This window comes from Microcaecilia unicolor, chromosome 3, assembly GCF_901765095.1.
Source record: "Microcaecilia unicolor chromosome 3, aMicUni1.1, whole genome shotgun sequence".
Classification (NCBI taxonomy): Eukaryota; Metazoa; Chordata; class Amphibia; order Gymnophiona; family Siphonopidae; genus Microcaecilia; species Microcaecilia unicolor.
The window spans coordinates 426850018-426871595 of NC_044033.1; the positions used below are offsets into that span (position 1 = coordinate 426850018).

At 40.5% G+C, this 21578-nt stretch overlaps 1 protein-coding gene across 1 annotated transcript in view; it reads left to right on the forward strand.

Moving 5' to 3' along the window:
- The window catches only part of NBAS (NBAS subunit of NRZ tethering complex), an 892343-nt gene that overhangs the window by 252165 nt on the left and 618600 nt on the right, over positions 1-21578 (forward strand). Inside the window, exons 23-25 of the mRNA XM_030198850.1 lie at positions 7576-7729; positions 10406-10591; positions 15048-15221. Of these exons, the coding sequence (XP_030054710.1) occupies positions 7576-7729; positions 10406-10591; positions 15048-15221 (514 nt within the window). The remainder of the gene's footprint in view (positions 1-7575; positions 7730-10405; positions 10592-15047; positions 15222-21578) is intronic.

Consider the following 21578-nt stretch of genomic DNA (forward strand, 5'->3'; position numbering starts at 1 on the left):
CCATGCATTTGTAGAAAAAGCAAGTGGAAATGGTGTGCTGGTTCTTTTTTTGTGGGGGCAGTAATCAATGGAAAACTATCTCTATATTTCAGCTTTGATTATTTTGACCAACCCCATGGTAAAACCTACCCTCTAGGTTTTCTAAAATGCAGCTATTTCTATTTCCATCTATGTTTTATATACTGCCAGTACTCCCGAAGGTTTCAAAGCAGTTAACAAAAGAGGTAACCTACTTAATTGAGGGAAGTGCATAATAACAAATATACATTGTATTATAAAATAGTCCATAAAGTTCATCAAGAACAATCCTTAACTATTAATCATTGTTCGAACAGAAATGACTTCAAAGCTTTTCTAAAAAAAAAAAAATAAGTAAGATGGTAAAACTTTAATCTCCTATGGAAGCTTGTTCCAAGTTTTAAGAGCCTGAAATAGAAAAGAGCTCTCGTGAATAGATCTGAAGCGTATAGTTTTAAAAGTAGGGTTTCCCACTTGTACTGTAAGAAGAAAACAATTGCTGCTCCCTGACAGAGGAATGTCAGTGAGTCTAATACATCTTCAGAATTCAAACCATAAATTGATTTAAAAACTGAGGAGTCCTTGTACTAAGCCGCTGTAAAAAGTGGCCTGCGGATGTGTGCGCGCATCTTTTGGGTGCATGCTGGGCTATTTTTTACCACGTCTAGGGAAAAGGGCCTTTTTTTAAGGGGCCAGAAAATGGATGTGTACTAAAATTGAAACCAGCATGCGTTCATTTTTGGCCTGAGACCTTACCGCTACCCACTGACCTAGTAGTAAGGTCTCACGCGCTACCCGCGTGGTAAGCATGTAGCGCGTGCCAACTGCTGTTTACTGCTGGGTAAGCAGCCCGTAGTAGAAAATTATTTTCTACTGCGGGATTTGGCTTGTGCCAAATTCGGAATTACTGCCTGACTCACACACCGGCTGGGCAGTAGTGCCAATGTTATGCACACTGTACACACATAGGCCCTTAAGCAGCTTAGTAAAAGGGACCCTAAGCATTCTATTTTGAATCTGACCCACTGTTGAATAGGCAGCCAGTGGAGGTTCTTCATAAGTGGAGTGAGAGTTAAACCAACCTTTACCATATATCAGCCTCGCAGTCTTATTCTATAACGGCCGCAGTTGTTTCAACAGCTTGATCAAAATACCACTATATAGGGCATTACAACAGTCCAACTATGGCAGTAAAACTGCTTGAACTAAAATCCTAAAGTTACGTGGATAAAGTGAAGACCTAATTGCTCTAAAATTGCCTAAGCCTAAAGAAACATTTCTTACTAAGGGGTCCATTTACTAAGGTGCGCTGAAAAATGGCCTGCACTAGTGTAGGTGCGTGTTCTGGACGTGCACAGATCAATTTTTCAGCGCACCTGCAAAAAAGGCCTTTTTTTGCCTACAATGGATGTGCGTCAAAATAAAAATTGGCGCACATTCATTTTGGTTCTGAGACCTTACTGACACCCATTGAGGTCTCACGTGTTACCCAGGCGGTAATGGTCAACATGTGTACAATGCCAGTTATTGCCTGGTTAGAGCCGTGCGCCAGAAAATAAAAAATATTTTTTGGCGCATGTACTGGACACACATAAAAAATTAAATTACTGCTGAAGCCACGCGGTAGCTCAAAATTGATGCATGTAGGATACGCATAGGCGCCTACACAGCTTAGGAAAAGGGCCTCTATGTGCATTAATTTGTTTTGTAATAGATTTGAATCCAGTACAATCCCTAGCACTTTGATTGTCTATTGTTAATTTTTCACCTGTATTTAGTAATAACTCCCTACACAGCAATTTCCCCAAATCCTTGAACCATAAAATGTTTGTCTTTTCTTTATTTAATTTCAAGCAATGATCAGATGTCCATTTATCTATAGAATAAATATATTGCCTCAGAGAAGTTAAGGTATCTTCAAAAGTTTCCAAAGCAGGACACAGTAAAAAAAAAAAAAAAATTTTATTAGCATAAGCTAGATCTGTGATTCCAATAGCTGATGAAAAGGTACTTAAATATATATTAAACAAGAAGAGAGAAAGCAGGGAGCCCTGTGGCACCCCGTAACAAGGGTTCAAATATGAAGAGAATACTATTCTTTCCCTTTACACAGTAATCTTTAGTTCTCAGAAATTGTTCAAAACTCAATACGGTCCTAGCTATCCCTAGATCTCCCCATTTAAGCAAGAGCAGAGAATGATTTATTGCATAGAAATCTGCAATAATACAGCCTGTTGACCCTTACTTAGGAACTGTTTAACCTTGGACGTGAGAACCAAAAGCAAAATCTCTGTGCTGTGCCTTGGTCTAAAGCCATGTTGATTTCGATGAAATATATTGTGAGTTTCCACAAAGGTTTGAAGTTGTTCATTTACTAAAAAATCAAACAATTTAGCCATCCAGCTAATTTTCCACCATGTTTAGATTAGCATCAAAAGATTTAGGTAAAGTTACTACAATATCTGATAAATTCTCTAAATAGCGACCAGATTATAGAGTTTACAAACTCAGGAGCCCTTTTAGTAAGGCGTGTAGGCGCCTATGTGCGTTCAACGCGCGTCAGTTTGGAACTACTGCCCAGTTACCATGAGCCCCAGGCAGTAATTCCATTTTTTACGCATGTCTGATATTCGCGTCCAGAAATATTTTATATTTTCTACCATGTGGCACTAAACGGGTGGTAATCAGCAGAGTACTCTACGTGGTGATTACCGCTCGGTTAACGCGCGAGACCTTACTGGTAAGGTCTCAGGCCCAAAATGGACATGCACCAATTTTCATTTTTACGCACATCCATTTTCAGCCTCCCCCCCCCCCCCCCCAAAGGCCTTTTTTGCAGGTGCGCTGAAAAATGAACCTGTGCGTGTCCAATACACGTGTCTACACCAGCGCAGGCCACTTTTCGGCACACCTTAGGAAAAGGACCCCTCAGTAAGTCAGTAAAGAATATTCTTAGGAACTTATAAGGACATACATCCAAGGAATAAGACTTCGTACTAAGTCTAGACAACATTTTCTGAACTGTATGTGAAGATATTAACCCAAACATCCCAAAGTTTATCCCAAGGAATAACATTTATTCTGTTTTCCTCCAGGGACATTAGTACCTTTTGTAGTTTTACCTCTTGAAAAAGATAATCTAATGTTGTTGACTTTAGTTTGAAAAAACTGTGCTAATTGTTCTTTAGCACTGGGTTGTAACTGTTCTGGAATCATAAACAGCTTATCTGTATTAATCATACTATCAAACATTTTAAACATTTTAGAAGAGTTGTCAGAATGTTCAATTTCATGGTTATAAAATTATTTTTTGGCTAAACTAACTTATAATTTATATTCCCTACTTTCCTTCTTCCAATTAATTAGAGCTTGATGTTCCCAATGCCTCCTCCATTTTTGCTCAAGTTTTCTACATATTCTGTTCTTAAGGGGTTAAAGATTCATTAAACCATGGATTAATAATCTTTTTTTTCTATCTTTGGATTTATCTCCAATTTAGTAATAACTGACTTCCAGAAAAAATCTGCTCAATCCTTTTTCTCTACAACCTAATTGAAGTCTGTTTTAAATTCACAGTAGCTGTCACAACTGTTTTATGATAAAATATAAGATAAAAATGATCTGACCATATCAAAGGTGCCTAGCTCTGATGACTAACTAGAACATTTAGAGAGATTCCTGAGTATGCAATAAAATCCAATTGATGACCTTTCTCATATGTAAAAAGAATCGGGCCTAAATTAAAATGTAAAGAATCCAAAAACTGGATGCACTGAGAAACATTAGTTTCAGTAATATTTTCTAACTTTCTAACTGTAGATTAAGATCAGACTAGTAAAAAAATGTAGAATATTGTACATAAGTATTGCCATATTGGGAAACACCAAAGGTCCATCAAGCCTAGCATCCTGTTTCTAACAGTGGCCAATCCAGGTCACAAACACCTGGCAAGATCCCCAAAAAAGTACAAAACATTTTATACTGCTTATCCCAGAAATAGTGGATTTTCCCCAAGTCCATTTAATAATGGTCTATGAACTTTTCCTTTAGGAAGCCGTCCAAACCTTTTTAAAACTCCGCTAAGTTAACAGCCTTTACCACATTCTTCGGCAACGAATTCCAGAGGTTAATTACATGTTGAGTGAAGAAATGTTTTCTCCGATTCGTTTTAAATTTACTACATTGTAGCTTCAAAATGTGATAGTTTCAAACAACTTTTGTTGAGCAAGATGCCAATTCTTAGGTCTATACACTAAGATTAAACCTAAAGACCCATTTTTAGGCCAACCCATAAATTGGCATATCATTAACTCTAAAGCTTCATCACAAATCTTATATTATAAACAGCCTTAAAAAACTAAAGCAAGTCCCCCCACCCTCCTTATCTTGCCTAGGACAATTAATTGCTTTATATCCTGGTGAACAAATAGACAAAATATGTGGTGAATTAGCATCAGGAATCCAGGTTTCAGCAATAAAAAATAAGGCCTGAATTAGAATCCCCTATAAAATCTCTTATAATAGAAGCCTTTCCACATACTGATCTTTCACTCTTTTATTTCATAATTATTGTCATTATTCACAGCTAATACTCAAGGAATTTTGATTAAACCCTGATATTGGGCTAGTATGTTAAGTTGTGAGTTACATAATCATAATGACATAGTACCGTAGTAAAGGACAGCAGATAAAGACCTGCATGGTCCATCCAGTCTGCTCAACAGTCACATTCATTATCAAAGTACAATCCAATAATATTATTACAACATTTTACGTGCTAAATTCCACTATACAATGCCTTCCTCTCACCATTGAGATATACCAGACCCACACGCACATGATATATGAATGTGGTTTACAATACACATACTTGCTCCTGATCTGTCTTTGCCATTTTATGGGCTCTAATTCCCAGTTACTGGAGTTGGTGTGGAAACCCACTCTAGCTCATCCTGATCTGTCTTGTCATATACAGGACACAGACAGTAGAAGTCCACCAGCCTCTCTTTCTCACTGCTGGAATTGCTGTCAAAGCCCATTCTGATCTGTTTTGCTATATGGGACACAGGCTGTAGAGGTCCGTCTGGCATTGACTTCACTCCCCCATTGCTGGAGCTGCCATTTAAGCATCACTCCTGTGCATCATAAATAAGCTTATAGCTGTTGATATATTGTTTTAATACTGTCCTCTTTTTATTTGGGTATCCTTTGTGTCTATCCCATGGAATTCTGTCACTGTTTTTGTCTCGACTAGGAGGGCATTCCAGGCATCTACTACCCTCTCTGTGATTAAGTATTTCCTAACATTTACTCCTCTACGTCTACCACCCCACAACCTCAAAATATGTAATCTAGTTTTACTGCTTCTCTATCTCTGGAAAATATTTATATGTAGATTAATACCTTTCAAGTATTTAAACTTCTGTATCATTTCCTCTATCCCTTCTTTCCTCTAGGGTATACATATTCATGTATTCAAGTCTTTACTCATAGGTTTCAATGGCATAATCCTGATATTGTTTTGATTGTCTTCCTCTGGAGAGCTTCAAGTAGTCTTGTCTCCTTAGTTAGACTCAAGTCGTCTTATGCCCTTAGTAAGGTTCATAAAATGGCCCTTGTCTCAAGCTGCATTTGAAATATGATCGAGGATATAGTAAAATCAATGTTGATTTAATGCATTTGAATAGGGGGAAGGCATTTGTGCTCAATAGCATTCAAGAAGGCCAGGCAGATTTTTCAAATAATATTAAATATAAAGCAGAAGCTATGAAGGAGGCTTTATGATAGCAATTTTGGCAGTAATAAACGTCAGATCATAAGATATTCTATGATGGGCCAGACCAAGGGTTCATTGAACCAAGCATCCTGTCTCTGGCCTTGATGAAATCTGCCAGGTACTGTGGCACAGAAATCTGTGCACAGTTCTCAGTTGCATTAGAATGATATCAGTGAATGCTTACTGATGTAGCTTTATCCTTTGTCAACAAAGACATCAGTGTTATGCCCATGGTGGTCTGGCATATAGAAGTGGGGGAGGAATTGGTAGCTTTAATAAAAGCAATTAAAAAATAGCCCAGCAGTTTAAGAAGGAATAACAAAAATGTCTTTTGAAAAACAGCAGGCAGAACAAATGATGTAAAACTGAGAACATTAAGTCATCTTATGATAAGCCTCTCTAAGTATGGATTGTCTCTGGAGGGGGAAGCTGTTGGGGGGTTGAATAAATGTAAATAGTTTCCCTAAGTTTTGTTATCCTTTAAAAAAAAAAAACCCAACGTGGTTACATCACAGAGTACCCTCCTTGTGGGGGCACAGAGAGATATTCAGCAAGTTAAGGTCTTTTGTTCTCAAGAGAGAGTTCTTAAGATTTGACAGATGGTGGACTGTTTGCTGTCACAAAAAACTTTGCCTGTTCAGTCACTCCTAATTCTGCTGGGTGATATGGCAAAGATAGTTGTCAACGTTTCTGCACTTATGTGCACAGAACTCAATGGAGTGTTAAATTCCAGTGAGACCAGTTAACACAGCCTCTGTCAGCTGACATCACTACAACAAATTAGATGTCTTCAACACTTGTGGTGAAAGTGAAAGTTGTTGTTTGCAGGTTCATTTTCAGCTCCCACATCATGAGCAGTTTTAAGATTGGATGCTTCAAAATCAGAATAGGTGAAGCACATCCTCCTCTTCCACACACAGGGCAGGTGGTTAAAAAAGGAAAGGTCGTTCTAGGTAAATTTAGTTAAACTGAGATCAGCTCTCTTTGTAGTTATGGCTATTGCTCTCAGAAAGAAAGTGGTTGATTTCTTCAAGTAGGCATACTGTACGTGAATAAGAAGGGAGGAATCAGCTTGTTCTTCCTGTTCAAAAAGGGATTAAAATCTGGGAGTTGGGCGATCACCTGTTAAATCTTCCTGGCTGTGCAGAAGGGGAATTTGGATGTGCTTAGTTAGAGTTAGAACCTAATGAATGGGCTGTAGAACAGGGAGTGGCCAATTGCATCATCTTCAATTGGAAGTTTCAAATGTAAATGTGGAGACAGAGAATAAGATGGCAGTAAAAGATCATACTGTCTGTTTAGTCTACCCATCCAAATGAGCAGGCCCTAACAGGAGGAGTACAGGAAGGATGCTATGATTGACTTCTGTAGCTGGTGGCAAGGGCTGGAGTTACAGTGGGGGTGTAGTGTAGTAGACAATCTGATTGCCATTGTCCTTCACCTCCAAAGATAATTCTGCATTTCTATCTAATAACAAAAAACACCAAATAGAATCCATTTTGTATATATATATTTTGCTAGTGGTTGGGGGAACAGACCATGTAGGGGGGCAGAACACCAGTGCTGGAAGACTGTCTTACTCCTTTGCGTCATTGGAAGTGCCATTTCCCCTACCATATTCTTTTGATCCGGTTTTGTTAGTGGATGACCATTAGTAGAAAATTCATTGGCATACAATGATGTTGCAGACATTGTTGAGGTCTTTGTATGAGATGGTATTGTATTGTTAGTTTCAAGTATTTTTGTTGTTTTCAGTTCATGATTTTTTGTGAATACCTTAGATCAACTATTGAACAGAGTCCTCGAGATGAAGCTGAATTTTTGTATGAAGAACAACCTGAATTAATGAAATACAGGGCTGCTAAACTTACAGTAGATTTGGTGACCAACTGGTACTGGAACAGAGCAGAAGAGATTGAAAGCTATGCTAGACAGGTAAGATTCATGGAAAAAAAACAGTACCTATGAGGTCTTGGATGCCCAGTGTTAGATGTTTTGAAGTAGGGCTACAGGAAGATTAAAAATTTTAATTGTGTTGTTTATAAGCGATTAATCATGATTAATATGTAAGATATTTTTGAAGAAAATGTGACAAACATAAAATCAAGCATAAACAACTTGTTTATTTGTAGTTTCAAACATTAACAATATCCCTAAACCCAAAGAACCAGATACATTGTACTCTCCCCCCTTAGAATAGATCCCAGATACTACAATTAGCCCTAGACAACAGACCCATTGCACTCACTCCCCCACCCCCACCTCAGAATAAATCCCAAATGATACAACTAAACCTAGAGAACAGGCACATTGCATTCCCACCCCCCTCCTCTAAACAGACCCCAAATGCTACAACTAACCACAGAGAACAGAAGCTAAGGGGATCCAAGTACCATCCCAGGCAGGGATGTTGAGGCGTGAAGAGAGGGGGAGCACTTACCTCACTGCATTGGAGGGAGCCCGCTACAGGTAGAGGAGCACCAGCAAAGACACAGGTTGCTAGCAGGGCCAGCAGCGTCGGACGCACTGCTTCTTTGGGTCTGAAAATGGCTGAGGCGTCAGCACGTGTGTACTGCTGCTGGCTCTGCCTGACCCAGAAACAGGAAGTTACATCAAGCTCTGATGTAGCTTCTTGTTCTGGATCAGACAGAGCCAGCTGCAGCATGCTGACGCTGATGCCGCAGCCACTTTCAGACGTGGAGAAGCAGCAGGTCTGGCATAGGAGCAGAAGACCAGGTAATCGTGTTAATCGCAATTACATTTTTTTATGCACGTTAAATGTTTAGGGAAATAATTGCATCATTAACATGCTAAGGGCCCTGTTTACTAAGGTGTACTCGCATTTGTAACGCACCTACAATTAGCACGAGCTAACCGTGTACGCACCTGTAAGGATATTGTAGGTGCATACACAGTTAACACATGTTAAAAATGTTAACAAGCCTATAACGTGGCTTAGTAAACAGGGCATTAAGTCAGCAGCCCTAGTTTGAAGCCATTGATAAAAAGTGTAGAGTGATCACATTTATCCTAATAGGCACCCAAACCTTACAAAAATTGCCATTTGAATCTGTCTCATAAGTAAATATTTGCAGTTTGTATTCTGTTAAGGTTCATAAGGGACAATTTTTAGTGGGCTATTAAGAGTGTAAACCCTGTGGAAAATAAATATTAATAAGTTATATTAATAAATAAAAAAGTCAATAAATATTCAAAAAAATCAGCTTATATATACTTTTTAGTATAACTGACCAATATAAAAATAGATAAAGGTTGAAGAAGTAGACATCTACTTTTGAAGATTGATCTATGTTTATAATTTCCTGTTTCCAAAAAAGCTGGTTTCCATTTGTTCCATGTCATATTTAAACTACTGTAGTATTGACATCTAACTAGTTAGCTTAGTATATTAACACTTAATACTAGAGTCAAATCATATGTTCTGGTTAATATATTTTGTGTCATTGATATTGCAAGTATTTTTTTCTTATTTGATTTTAGATAATCATTATTTACCTGACAAAGTTGTCTTATGTATAAAAGTACTATCCGGCTGATACTCAAAATGATTAAAGCAGGCTTTAGAGGCTCCTGTCCATTTAAATAGATTGTCTGTGTCTAACCACTGATATACTTTCTCATGTATTTCCACTATTCATGATGTATTGTAAGCCACATTGAGCCTGCAAAGAGGTGGGAAAATGTGGGATACAAATGCTACAAATAAATAATAAATAAATATTGAGCAGCACTTAACCGGTTAGCACCTCTGAATATTTGCAGTTACCGTCTATGGTGAAACTGGCTAACTTGTGGACATTCTGGGGGCGGAGTTGACACTTGGGGTCTTATTCTATAAAGGTTATGCTCCTAAATTTACGCTTCTAAAATTTATGCTCCTAAATTACGAGCATAATCTATGCTCCAAAATAGATTATACTTATAATTTAGGAGCATAAATTTAGGAGTGTAAATTTAGTATCATAACCTTTATAGAATAAGGCCTTTAATGTGGTTAAGTGCCGATATGTAGCCTTTGTCTGCATAAGATAATTTTGATGCAATTTTGTGTTGAAAAATAGAATCCTGCATTTCACCTTTCATTTGTATAATTTTTTCAACTTTTCTTATGTGGGTTTTTTGCAGCACATTTTCAAGACTATTGTTGATTATTTTTGGTGTTCTTATGTCAACTCTGTATCATTAAGCTGCTGAACCAAGTACTGGAACACCATGTCTAGGCAGTATTTTAATTTATCTGTTAGATTTATAAATGGGTTTGATAGCTAACAAAATGCACAACATAAATATGTCATACGCAATTGTCAGAATCTGTTATTTTATTGTAAACAGGAAAACAATAAAACATACAGATCAATTTTTTATTTATTGGGATTATTAACTGTATTTATGAGAAATTCACCGAAGGTGATGACTAGTTTGATAGTAAGCATAGGACTCTTGAAATTATCCATGCACAGCAGAGAACAAGCAGGAAGTAGCTTTGTCTTTCAGTACAGTAAAATCTAGATACTTACTTCTCACAGGATTGTTGGTAGAATGCATCAATCAAACTTTAAACTGTAATTGTTTGAATTTTTTGTTTTATAGGTGGATGGTGCCTTGTCTCTTCTCCGCCTTGGCAAAGAGAGGAACATTGATGGTCTACAGGTTCTCTGTGATGATCTAGTTACCCTTGAGACCCTAGTGTATGAGGCTGGATTTGATATAGTCTTGACCTTGAAAGAGCTGCAGCAGCTAGAAGACATTGAGAAACTGAGACTCCTAATGAAAAATGTATGTCTTTATGTATGTTTTCTGAAGCTAAAAAACTTTAATAGGGGTTATAAAAATGTTTAGGTAGTTTCTCAGGGAGAATGCTTTTTTAACCATACATTGGAAGCAACATGGATGAAATTTGACCAGCTGCTTTTCTGTTTTTATTTTGTTTTTCATCTGATGAGGAGCATCTCACCAAGAGAGTCCTGTTTACTAAGCACGTGCCAAAAATTAGCACACGCTAATGATAGAGACATCCGTTATATTCCTATGGGTGTCTCTATTGTTAGCACGCGTGCTAAGTTTGCCCACCTACAGCACAGCTTAGTAAACAGGTCCCCAAGTCTGTTATTTTTCAGGATATCTTTGCTGCATTTTGTAATGTTATTTTTTTTGTACTTAAGTACAATAAGTTAGAAAAACAAGAAGTACTAATTAAGAATTCCCGCTCTCTTTAGGTTTTCTTAGTATTTTGTTATCATTGCATTGATCACACTTATTGGAATACCATAGGCCTTTCGCCTTTTCCTTTGACAAGCACAATGAATTAGCCACTAAAGTGAGTGACAGCCCCCCCCCCCTCCCAAAATGTCAATATGAATAGCAGTCACAGAAAAGTTTATGATCAGTGCTCAATTTCTTGCACAGCCTTCTTGGTTACCTCCACATATGCACCTTTTTTTGTCTCTCAGTTTGTCTTGATGGTGTTATTGAAGACGGTGACTTATTAGTGAGAACATGACTTGGAAGTTCTTGTTTTAAAATGTGTTATTGGATTGCTAGGTACTAGTTAGTGAGTATTTTAAAAGTGATCATTGTTTCAGTTGCATTTTTTATTTTCTCCCACATACCTCTGACTTACATGTTCATATGTTTACTATTTTCAAAATCAGGAGGCAAGAATTTTTTTTTTCATGTTTCTCACTCTTTATTGGTGTAAATGTTGACAGGGTAAACATCTGGGAACTGATACAGACTCAATAATAAGAACATAACTCCATAGTTGCAGTCTTAATTAGAACCATCAAAGTGTTTTACAGTTTTTATATATTCTCCCTCCCACACTCTCCTTTTTTTGTACAATGTGTTAAGATATGAGAAGGCGTGGTTTCTTCTAGCCTCTCTACATCAATCTCTGCAAAGTTCTTGTATATACATCATCTACTCATCCTTCCCAAATGCCCCTGACCCCTCCAGCCCTTCCTCTTTGTCATTCAGACTAACAGATCTTAATGATCAGACTCTCTGATATCCAAGAAGCGCCGGCATCAGGAGGACCACTCCCCTTCTGTGGAAATAGTGCCGGTTCACCAGTTATTGAGCGGCCAGGTCCCCACCACCAGTTCAGCACTGACTGCTTCTCAGACTGCCTCTGTCCCGGCTGCCATGCCTTTGCTAATGCCCACTTTTGATGAGCAGTTCTGGAGCATGCTTTGAGAGGAGTTGGCACAGTTGCTGCATGGAGTGCCTGTATTGGCATTGAGTGTGCTTGAGCCCCTAATGGAAAAGCACCAGGCACTCTCCGAGGCTTCATTGGTGCCGGCGCCCACATCTTAGACACCGGTGCCTCCCAAGGTGTCAGCATAGACATAGACGTTGGGGCATGTAGTACCCCCTTCTTCATCGGAGAAGGAAGTTTCCCCGTTGTCTGAGGGCACTACTGCACCTCGAGGCTCTTCGGAGTGCAGACATCATTCCACATGGTCGAGGCTGGTGCAGACTCAATCTCCTGATCCTCGGTATGAGGAAAAGTTTGATTTGGGACTTCTATTGGGAATCAGATGCGGATCCACATTACTTCTGACTTTGCTGAAACTCGGCCAAGATCATAGCACCCTGATTCTGAGGACTCCTTACTGACCGAGGCAGATTTTAATTCCCTCTTCTGGAGTTGTCCTCCGAACATAAGAGGAGATTGAACTGTTTTATGACCCTCATCATGCAGAACGAGGGATCCCTTCTGCATCCCAGCCTCCAGTCTCTGTCCCTCACGGCTTAGATGTTGAGAGCGTAGAATTCTTATCCCTCGGATTGTCTGTGGGTGTCTACCATATCTTGCTGGCTTTTAGGAAAGATTCCACTAAGAGGTGCTACTCTCTTAAATGGAGAAGATTTGCCATCTGGTGTGAGGGCAGGGCCATAGACCCTTTTTTGTATCCTACTCAAAAACTGCTTGAGTACTTCCCTTCACCTGAGTATGGCCTTAAATACCAACTCTGTAAGGATTCATCTTAGTGCAGTTGGAGTTTATCACCCTGTGAGAGGTGAATCCATCTCTCTACAGCCTTTAGTTGTTTGCTTCATGAGAGGTTTGTTGTTGACAAAACGTCCTACCCAAATCTCCTGTTGTGTCATGGGATCTCAACATAGTCTTCTCCCAGCTGATGAAACCTCCTTTTGAGCCTCTGGATACCTGCCATCTGAAGTTTTTGACCTGGAAAGTTGTGTTTCTGGGTGCAGCCACTTCAGTTCGCAGAGTCAGTGAGCTCCTGGCTCTGGTAGCTCATCAACCATATTTTAAGTTTCATCACAACAGAGCAGTCTTCTGCATGCACCCTAAGTTTCTTCCTAATGTATTGTCAGAGTTCTGTCTTAACCAGTCAGCTATTCTGGCAGCATTTTCCCCAAGACTTCATGCCCATCCTGTTGAAATTGTACTGCATACCTTAGACTGCAAGTGAGCCTTAGCCTTCTATCTGGAGTGTACTAAAGCCCATAGACAGTTCACCTAGCTTTTCGTTTCTTTTGACCCCAACATGTTGGGGGTGGCCATCGGCAAACACACACTTTCAAATTGGATAGCAGACTACATCTGCTTATGTTTATACCCAGACTGGGCTGACTCTTGAGGGACATGTCACGGTTCACAAGGTCAGAGCTATAGCGGTGTTGTTAGCCTACTTGAGATTAACTTCCATAGAGGAGATTTGCAAGGCTGCGACGTGGTCTTCAGTCCATACATTCATATCTTACTATTTTCTGGATCAGGATACCTGATGCGACAGTCGGTTCGGACAGGTAATGCTGCAGAATTTGTTCAGTGTCTAGAATCCAGCTCCACCCTCCTAGGCCCTGTTTTATTCTGTTCAAGGCTGCACCTACACAGGTACTATGTATATAGTTTAAGGCTGATTAAAGTTTTAATCTCAACGTTTAGAGATTGAGTTATCCTAGCTTTCTTGTTTTTGGTGAGCCTGGTAGCTAGGGATTCCCAGATGTGAGAATAACGAGGTCTGCTTATCTTCTGAGAAAGCAAAGATACTTACCTGTAGCTGGTGCAGTATGAGGACAGCAGGCTGATTATTCTTACTTACCCTCCCACCTTCCCTAGGAGTTGTATTTAGTATAGAATTTTTGCTTTTTCACCTGACTGGAGGACCCATGCTCGTGCGCCTGGAGGGAAGGCACCAGCACATGCATTATGAGACGCTACTAGAATATTCTACCTTGCTAACTAGTCAGCATCCGCACTGGGCTTCGTCAGATGACATTACCCTAGATGTGAGAATAATCAGCCTGCTGTCCTCATAGTACACTACAGGTAAATATCTGTGCTATACTGCAACCCGATAAGCTACTGGGAGCCAATTTAGTTGCTTCTGTTTTAGACTTGAATGCTGTAGGGTGCGATAACAATCACAGCGCACCTCTTAGAAGCACCAATAGCTTCACACTGTTAGTGATCTACTATTCATATATGGCTTAGTCACAGACCCCTGATGCAGACTATACGTGCCGAAACACAGCCGTGTTGAGTCTAGGTTTTATAAATAAAGATGATGCTCGCCACTTCATTTTATGGTCACCGCTGTTTTTATTATATTTTTTGCTGTGGTGCTTCTTGTGGAGACCATTCTTGTGTTGCTTTAACAAAGTCTTCATGTGTAAACCTAGAGACTCCCATTATCATCCAGGCAACATTTTTCTGATTCACTTGTGAAACATAAAATCTTGAAGTTGTAGCTCCAAGATATAAAGTGTTACAATAATCAATCCTCAGCATTTTTGAATCACATTTGTAAAGTCACTTACAGATAGCATTGGCCTCAATTTTAGACAGCAGTCGAAGATAGAAAAAAGATGACTTCACTATCTAAAGTACTTGATCTTGCATCGTCAAACGCAAATCTAAAATGACTGCTAATAACCTCATCTGTGGTTTAACCGGCAATCTTGTTGCTCCCACCAACACTTTTCAATTTGCAACATCAAGTCTAAGAAATAGAATCTTAATCTCTATTACTTCAGCTTTACCTCACTAAGTTGATAAATTTCTTTTGCCTATTTAACTAACAGTACATCCTTAAAGAGGTACTTTGCTGCGTACAAGGTCTTATTGTATGATCTGAAAGACTGTAATATCTGCAAATAGTTTCATGATGGTTCAATAAAAAATAATTGTGTTAGTTTTCCACCTGCAAGGAATACTGAGATTACCTTGTCACTGATTTCTTTCATTTGTTGTAATTGCTAGTCATTTGCGGAGAAATATGTGAAGAATGCTTACCAGTGGATGGTTCCCTTCCTCCATCGTTGTGAAATACAGACACCTGGTCTTGCAAATAAGCTTCTGAAGGAATATTTAGTTACCTTGGCAAAAGATGACCTTAATTTTCCTTTGAAGATACTTCAGCACTCAAAACCTGATGTAAGGCTAAGTACTTATTTTTATACTGTACTGTGATCCGTAGATGAGCAGTGATGGTGTATCTGTGTGGCTGATCCATTTTGGAAATGGGTAGTGTTTGAAACTTTTATTCATGTCTTCGCCAGCTTCTCATTCTTTGGGCATTTCTCTGTTTATGTGTCTTTCTATAATATATCGGTGCATTATGTACAGTCTTCTTTTGGGTCAGTTTTCAAAAGGCTTTATGCTGTTCCTGACAGCTGAATAAAACCTCTATCCATGTATTTTCAAAAAGTTATATGGATAGTATGGGCTGAATATTTGCCTGGCTAGCCTCATACTATCCATGTGTTATAGGGGTGGAAGGAAGGTGGGGCCAGGTTTGGACTAAAAATTATCCATATAGTGGCATGTTCAGCCATATGGATACCTTTTGCATTTTCCTTTAGGCTAGTTAAAAGTAAAATACATAAACTATCCACATAGTGGCTGAGAGTCACCACTGCATAGGTGAAAGGCAGTTCTATAACAGGTCTCCTACATTTACAAGCCATTTGAGCACACAAGCATATAGAATGCGCTCACTTTTTCACATAATTGGCATTAAGACACTTAAGTTCTATTCCGTAAAGGTGTGCATAAGAGGCATAGGGCCAGATTCTGTACGTGGCACCTAAAAATACCGCGCGGTAAACATCTCTGCCTAATCGTATTCTATAAGCAGCACTTAGATTTAGGTGCAGTATATAAAATTTGTTTAGTTGATATTCCAGCGTCTAAATCTACACGCCTCCTTTTACACCAACGAAAAGGTGGCATAAATTCCTGCGTGTAGATTTAGGCGCAGAGGGCCATATTAAATAACAGTGCGCGTACATTTTGGAATGCCCACCAAATGTCCATTTCTCCGCCCATAACCACACCTTTTTCTGGCTGCGCGCATTAGAATTTAGGCGCAAAGCATTACAGAATATGCTTGGTGAGTTGTGCACATAAATTCTAATTATTGCTAATTAGTGTTTAAGTGCTATTAACAACGCTGATTATCTGATTGTCAGTTAAGTTATGCGCATTGCTATAGAATATGCTTAGATTTCGGCACAGAATGCTAGATGCACTATATAGAATCCGGGGGATAGCGTGTAAATGCATGATGGTATTCACTTGGGTGGATTATAAGAGGAGCCACGGGCAGGGCTGCCACTTACGTGTTCAAATTACAGAATACAGTAAATGTGCCTTTAATGCAGTTGGGAGCCTGATCTATGATTGTTGTAACTGCAGGTGCCTAGATGTAAGTTGTGTCGATTCTGATTTTCTCTAGTATTCTTTTATTTATTTATTTATTTATGTATTTATTGTTATTATACAAACTATTCTTACAAGACAAATACTTGAACAAGAAAAGCGGAAAAGTAAATTATATAAGCCAACATACTTCACAATTACATCAAGCAAAACAGGCATTAATCTGTTCCCCCTCTCAACGTACAAAAGACACCTATTTAGCCATCCAAACTGCCCTCAACACATTGATTCATGATCACACCACACTCAGTGCCCTTTACTGGAAGTATAAGTTTTGAAAGTATGGGAATAAGTGGGAAATTATTGGCCAGAATAAAGACCTGGGGAGGCTCTAGAGGGATTCATTCCCTACTGGATGTGGATGATAACCTCACTAACTGAACAGACAAAGAGGGGCATAATTGAATGGGGCGCTCAGGTTTTCCTGAGGACATCCTCGCAGGATGTCTTGGCGAAGGGGTGGGGAAACCCGTATTATCGAAACAAGATGGGTGTCCATCTTTCGTTTCGATAATACAGTCGGGGACGCCTAAATCTCAACATTTAGGTCGACCTTAGAGATGGTCGTCCCCGGTTTTCGGCGATAATGGAAACTGAGGACGCCCATCTCAGAAACGACCAAATGCAAGCCCTTTGGTCGTGGAAGGAGCCAGCATTTGTAGTGCACTGGTCCCCCTAACATGCCAGGACACCAACCGGGCACCCTACGGGGCACTGCATTGAACTTCAGAAATTGCTCCCAGTTGCATAGCTCACTTACCTTGTGTGCTGAGCCCCCCAAAGCCCACTCCCCACTCCCCACAACTGTACAACACTACCATAGCCCTAAGAGGTGAAGGGGGGCACCTGCATGTGGGTACAGTGGGTTTGTGGTGGGTTTTGAAGGGCTCACATTTACCACCACAAGTGTAACAGGTAGTGGGGGGGGGGGGGGAATGGGCCTGGGTCCGCCTACCTGAAGTGCACAGCAGTACCCACTAAAACTGGTCCTAGGGACCTGCACACTGCTGTGATGGAGCTGGGTATGACATTTGAGGCTGGCAAAAAATATTTTTTAAGTTTTTTTTTTTTTTTTTTTTTTTTTTAGGGTGGGAGGGGGTTAGTGACCACTGGGGGGAGTAAGGGGAGGTCATCCCCGGTTCTTTCCGGTGGTCATCTGGTCAGTTCGGGCACCTTTTTGAGGCTTGGTTGCAAGAAAAAATGGACCAAGTAAAGTTGGCCGAGTGCTCGTCAGGGACGCTATTCTTTTTTCCATTTTCGCTTTCACTATGCTTCCGACACTCCCCCGGGAACTTTGGTCGTCCCCGCGACGGAAAGCAGTTGAGGATGCCCAAAATCAGCTTTCGATTATGCTGATTTGGGCAAACCTGGGAGAAGGACTCCCATCTCTCGATTTGTGTCGAAAGATGGACGCCCTTCTCTTTTGAAAATAAGCCAGAAAATATCCCACATACTACTTTCAAGGATTGTATGCCGCCAAACCTTTTGGCCTTCCTACAGATCTCTACTCATTCCTTTGAAAGAACTCACCTGAGTGGTGGTGGAATCTTTTTGGCTAAGGAATTACAATCTATCATTAAGTCTCTGAAGGATTACTCGGCCCCAGGGATTGATGGTTTTTCCGGGGATTTTTATAGTTGCCACAGTAGTACAGGACGGGTATTTTCCTCTGCATGAAAACACTGTGGTAATTACCCTGATTCCCAAACTGCACAAATCCAGAGATAGGGCGAAGTCATACCATCCTATTTCTCCGATTACTGTAGACCTTAAGATCTTATCTACATTTTGGCTACGCAGTTGGCAGCACACTTTCCCACGCTGTAAGGCCCTGAACAATTGGGCTTTGTGCTGGGTTTCAGTCAGTCATTAATGTCCAATACGTCTTATTGGCCCTCACCCATTGCCAGTCATAGGAGTTGCCTGCCTTGACCTTGAGTCTAGATGCTGAAAATTAAGTTAACTGCGATTTTTTTTTTGTTTAAGGTCTTATCTCATTATGGTAGAGGGGGTTGTTTTTTACAAGCCATCCAAACTTTGTATGCAGAATACATGGCCCAGCTTTTGGTCAGTGTGGGGGGGGGGGGGGACTTCTTCATTTTTGATTAAGCAGGGCATCCGGCAGGTCTGCCCCTCTCTCCCTGTGCCTTTTTGTTTTATCCCTTGAACCATTATTGCGTGTTATTAATTTGGATCCTCAGATCCCAGGGGTGATACTAGAGAGACACCACATTAAAGCTTTTGCAGATGATCTTATGGTTGTTATGACTGATCCTCAAAAAGTGCTCCCCAATTTATTATATTTAATTGGAGACTATCCAGCTCATTTTTGAAAGTGATCGCCGGCCATCTTCCGACTCAAATCGGGAGATGGCCGGTGATCTCCTGAACCCGGCCAAATCGGTATAATCGAAAGCCAATTTTGGCTGGGTTCAACTGCTTTCCGTTGCGGAGCCGGCGAAACATCAAGGGTGCGTGTTGGTAGGGTAGTGAAGGCAGGATGGGGGCCTGCTCACGAGATGGCTGGCTTCGCCCAATAATGAAAAAAAAAAGCCAGGCTTGTAGAGCATTTCGCTGGTTGTACTTGGTCCCTTTTATTTCACGACCAAGCTTCAAAAAGGAGCCCCAACTCACCAAATGACAACCGGAGGGAATCGAGGATGACCTCCCCTTACTCCCCTAGTGGTCAACAACCCCCTCCCACCCAAAAAAAAATTAAAAAACATTTTTTTGCCAGCCTCTATGCCAGCCTGAAATGTCATACCCAGCTCCATGACAGCAGTATGCAGGTCCCTGGAGCAGTTTTTAGTGGGTACACTGTACTTCAGGCAGGTGGACCCAGGCCCAGCCCCCCTCCCTACCTGTTATACTTGTGGTGGTAAATGGGAGTCCTCCAAAACCCACTGCACCCACATTTAGGTGCCTCCCTTCACCCATAAGGGTTATGGTAATGGTGTAGAGTTGTGGGGAGTGGGTTCTGGGGGGGATTTGGGGGGGCTCAGCACCCAAGGTAAGTGAGCTATGCACCTGGGAGCTATTTTTATTTTTAATTTTTAGAAGTGCCCCCTAGGGTGCCCGCTTGGTGTCCTGGCATGTCAGGTGGACCAGTGCACTACAAATGCTGGCTCCTCCCATGACCAAATGCCTTGTATTTGGCAGGGTTTGAGATCGCTGGCATTATTTTCCATTATGGCCGAAAACCGATGTCAGCCATCTGAAACCTGGCGAACTCTGACATTTGGCCGGGCCCAACCGTATTAGCGAAAAAAAGATGGCCGGCCATCTTTTTTGAAAATACGGTTGGCTCTGCCCACTTACGGCGCCGGCCCCGAAGATGGCCGGCCAGCTACTTGGCTGGCGCCGTTCGATTATGCCCCTCTATGGTACCTTATCTGGCTTTACATTGAGTTTGGTGACATGCAAGGTGTTCCCATTGTTAGTGAGTGTCCCCACAACTTGGATAGGCACCTTCCCCCAGTGGGAGGACCATGCATTGCGTTATTTAGTTGTCTTAATTCCAAATGATGTGAATACCCTTTATTCTATTAATGTTATGTCTTTACTAGAGGAAACCCATTTGAAACTGCAGGTGTGGAGGCAGTATTCTCTTTCATTATGGGGCCGGATTGAGTTATTTAACATGATTTTAGTCCTGAAGTGGTTGTATGTTTTTCAGATGTTGCCCCTGTTTCTGTACCACCATGATGAGAAAATAATGAATTAGGTTTTGCAGCGCTACCTCTGGTGAGGTAAAAGATCCTGTATGCTGGTGGCGAGGTTGCAGATACCAATGACTTATGGAGTATGGGCTTACTTAGTCTGCATTGGTTGACTGTTGCTTGCAGGATGAGGCATATCAATGATTGGTTCAGGGGTACCCAGGATTTTCCCTAACAGTTCTAGAAACTGCATTGATGCCAAGCGTTAATTTTAGCTACATACTTCATGCGTATCACAGGTTTCCTCTAGGTACATTTAAGAAACACCCTGTTTTGAAGGTGGGGAGTGTGACTTGGCAGTGGGTTTGCAAAAAAATATCATTTTTCTTCTCAAGTCACCCCCTTTCTATCTGATAATCCTGATTTTCTTCAATGAGTGGGTTCAACAGTTTTTGTTGCATGGTTATGTAAAAGCATTAAATATCTTTTTTACGGGTTGTGACAGATGAGGATAAAATGCGCTTGTTTGCTGACCTTATACAGTCATATCATCTCACCAATTAAGAGTTTTTTTTTGTTTATCTACAGTTTAGACACTATGTTCATTCTCTGGCTTGGGAACACTTGACAGACTATTTTGGGTGCTTATACATTGTGTTCTAAGCAACGTGTCCCATTGAATTTCATCATGATTATGTACAAGACACCAAGGAAGATTTGGATTATAATGCCTTAGCTAGGACGTGGAGTGCTGATCTGCAGCTGGACCTTTCCCCATCCCTATTACAGGCATTTATTCTCTCTATACATAAACAAATGGTTTCAGTGCCTCACCATGAACTGCTTTACAATTTGCACTTGATTGTATATTTCTCCACATCGAGCAACTCATGCAGGTCTTGCCACCTTAGGCACATGCCTTAAATGTTATGCTCCTGGAGCTACATTGGGACATATGTTCTGGTTCTGTGTATCAGTATAATGGTTTTTGTCAGAAATCCTTGCTATTTATCATTGTCTGTGGGCCTTTTCTGTTCAGTGTTCATCTTTTATTCTATTTGATTCTTATATATATATATATATATATGACCGAGCAGCAGGCACAGAATTCCTGAGTGGAAGATCAGTCAAGTTGAGCATGTAGTCTGGGGCAAGCCCATAGATAATTTTATGGGTTAAAGCACAGATTTTAAAGGTGATTCGTTCCTGTACAGGTAGCCAATGAAGGTTGTAGCGCAGAGGCTGAGCATGTGCAAATTGATTCTTACCCAAAATCAGTCTCGCGGCTGTGTTCTGGACTGTCTGGAACTTTTTTAAGAGAGAGACTTTGCAGCCCGCATAAATCCCACTGCAGTAATCAAGATGGGACAGTACTAGCCAGTGCACAAGGGTACGAAACAGCTCTCTTGGA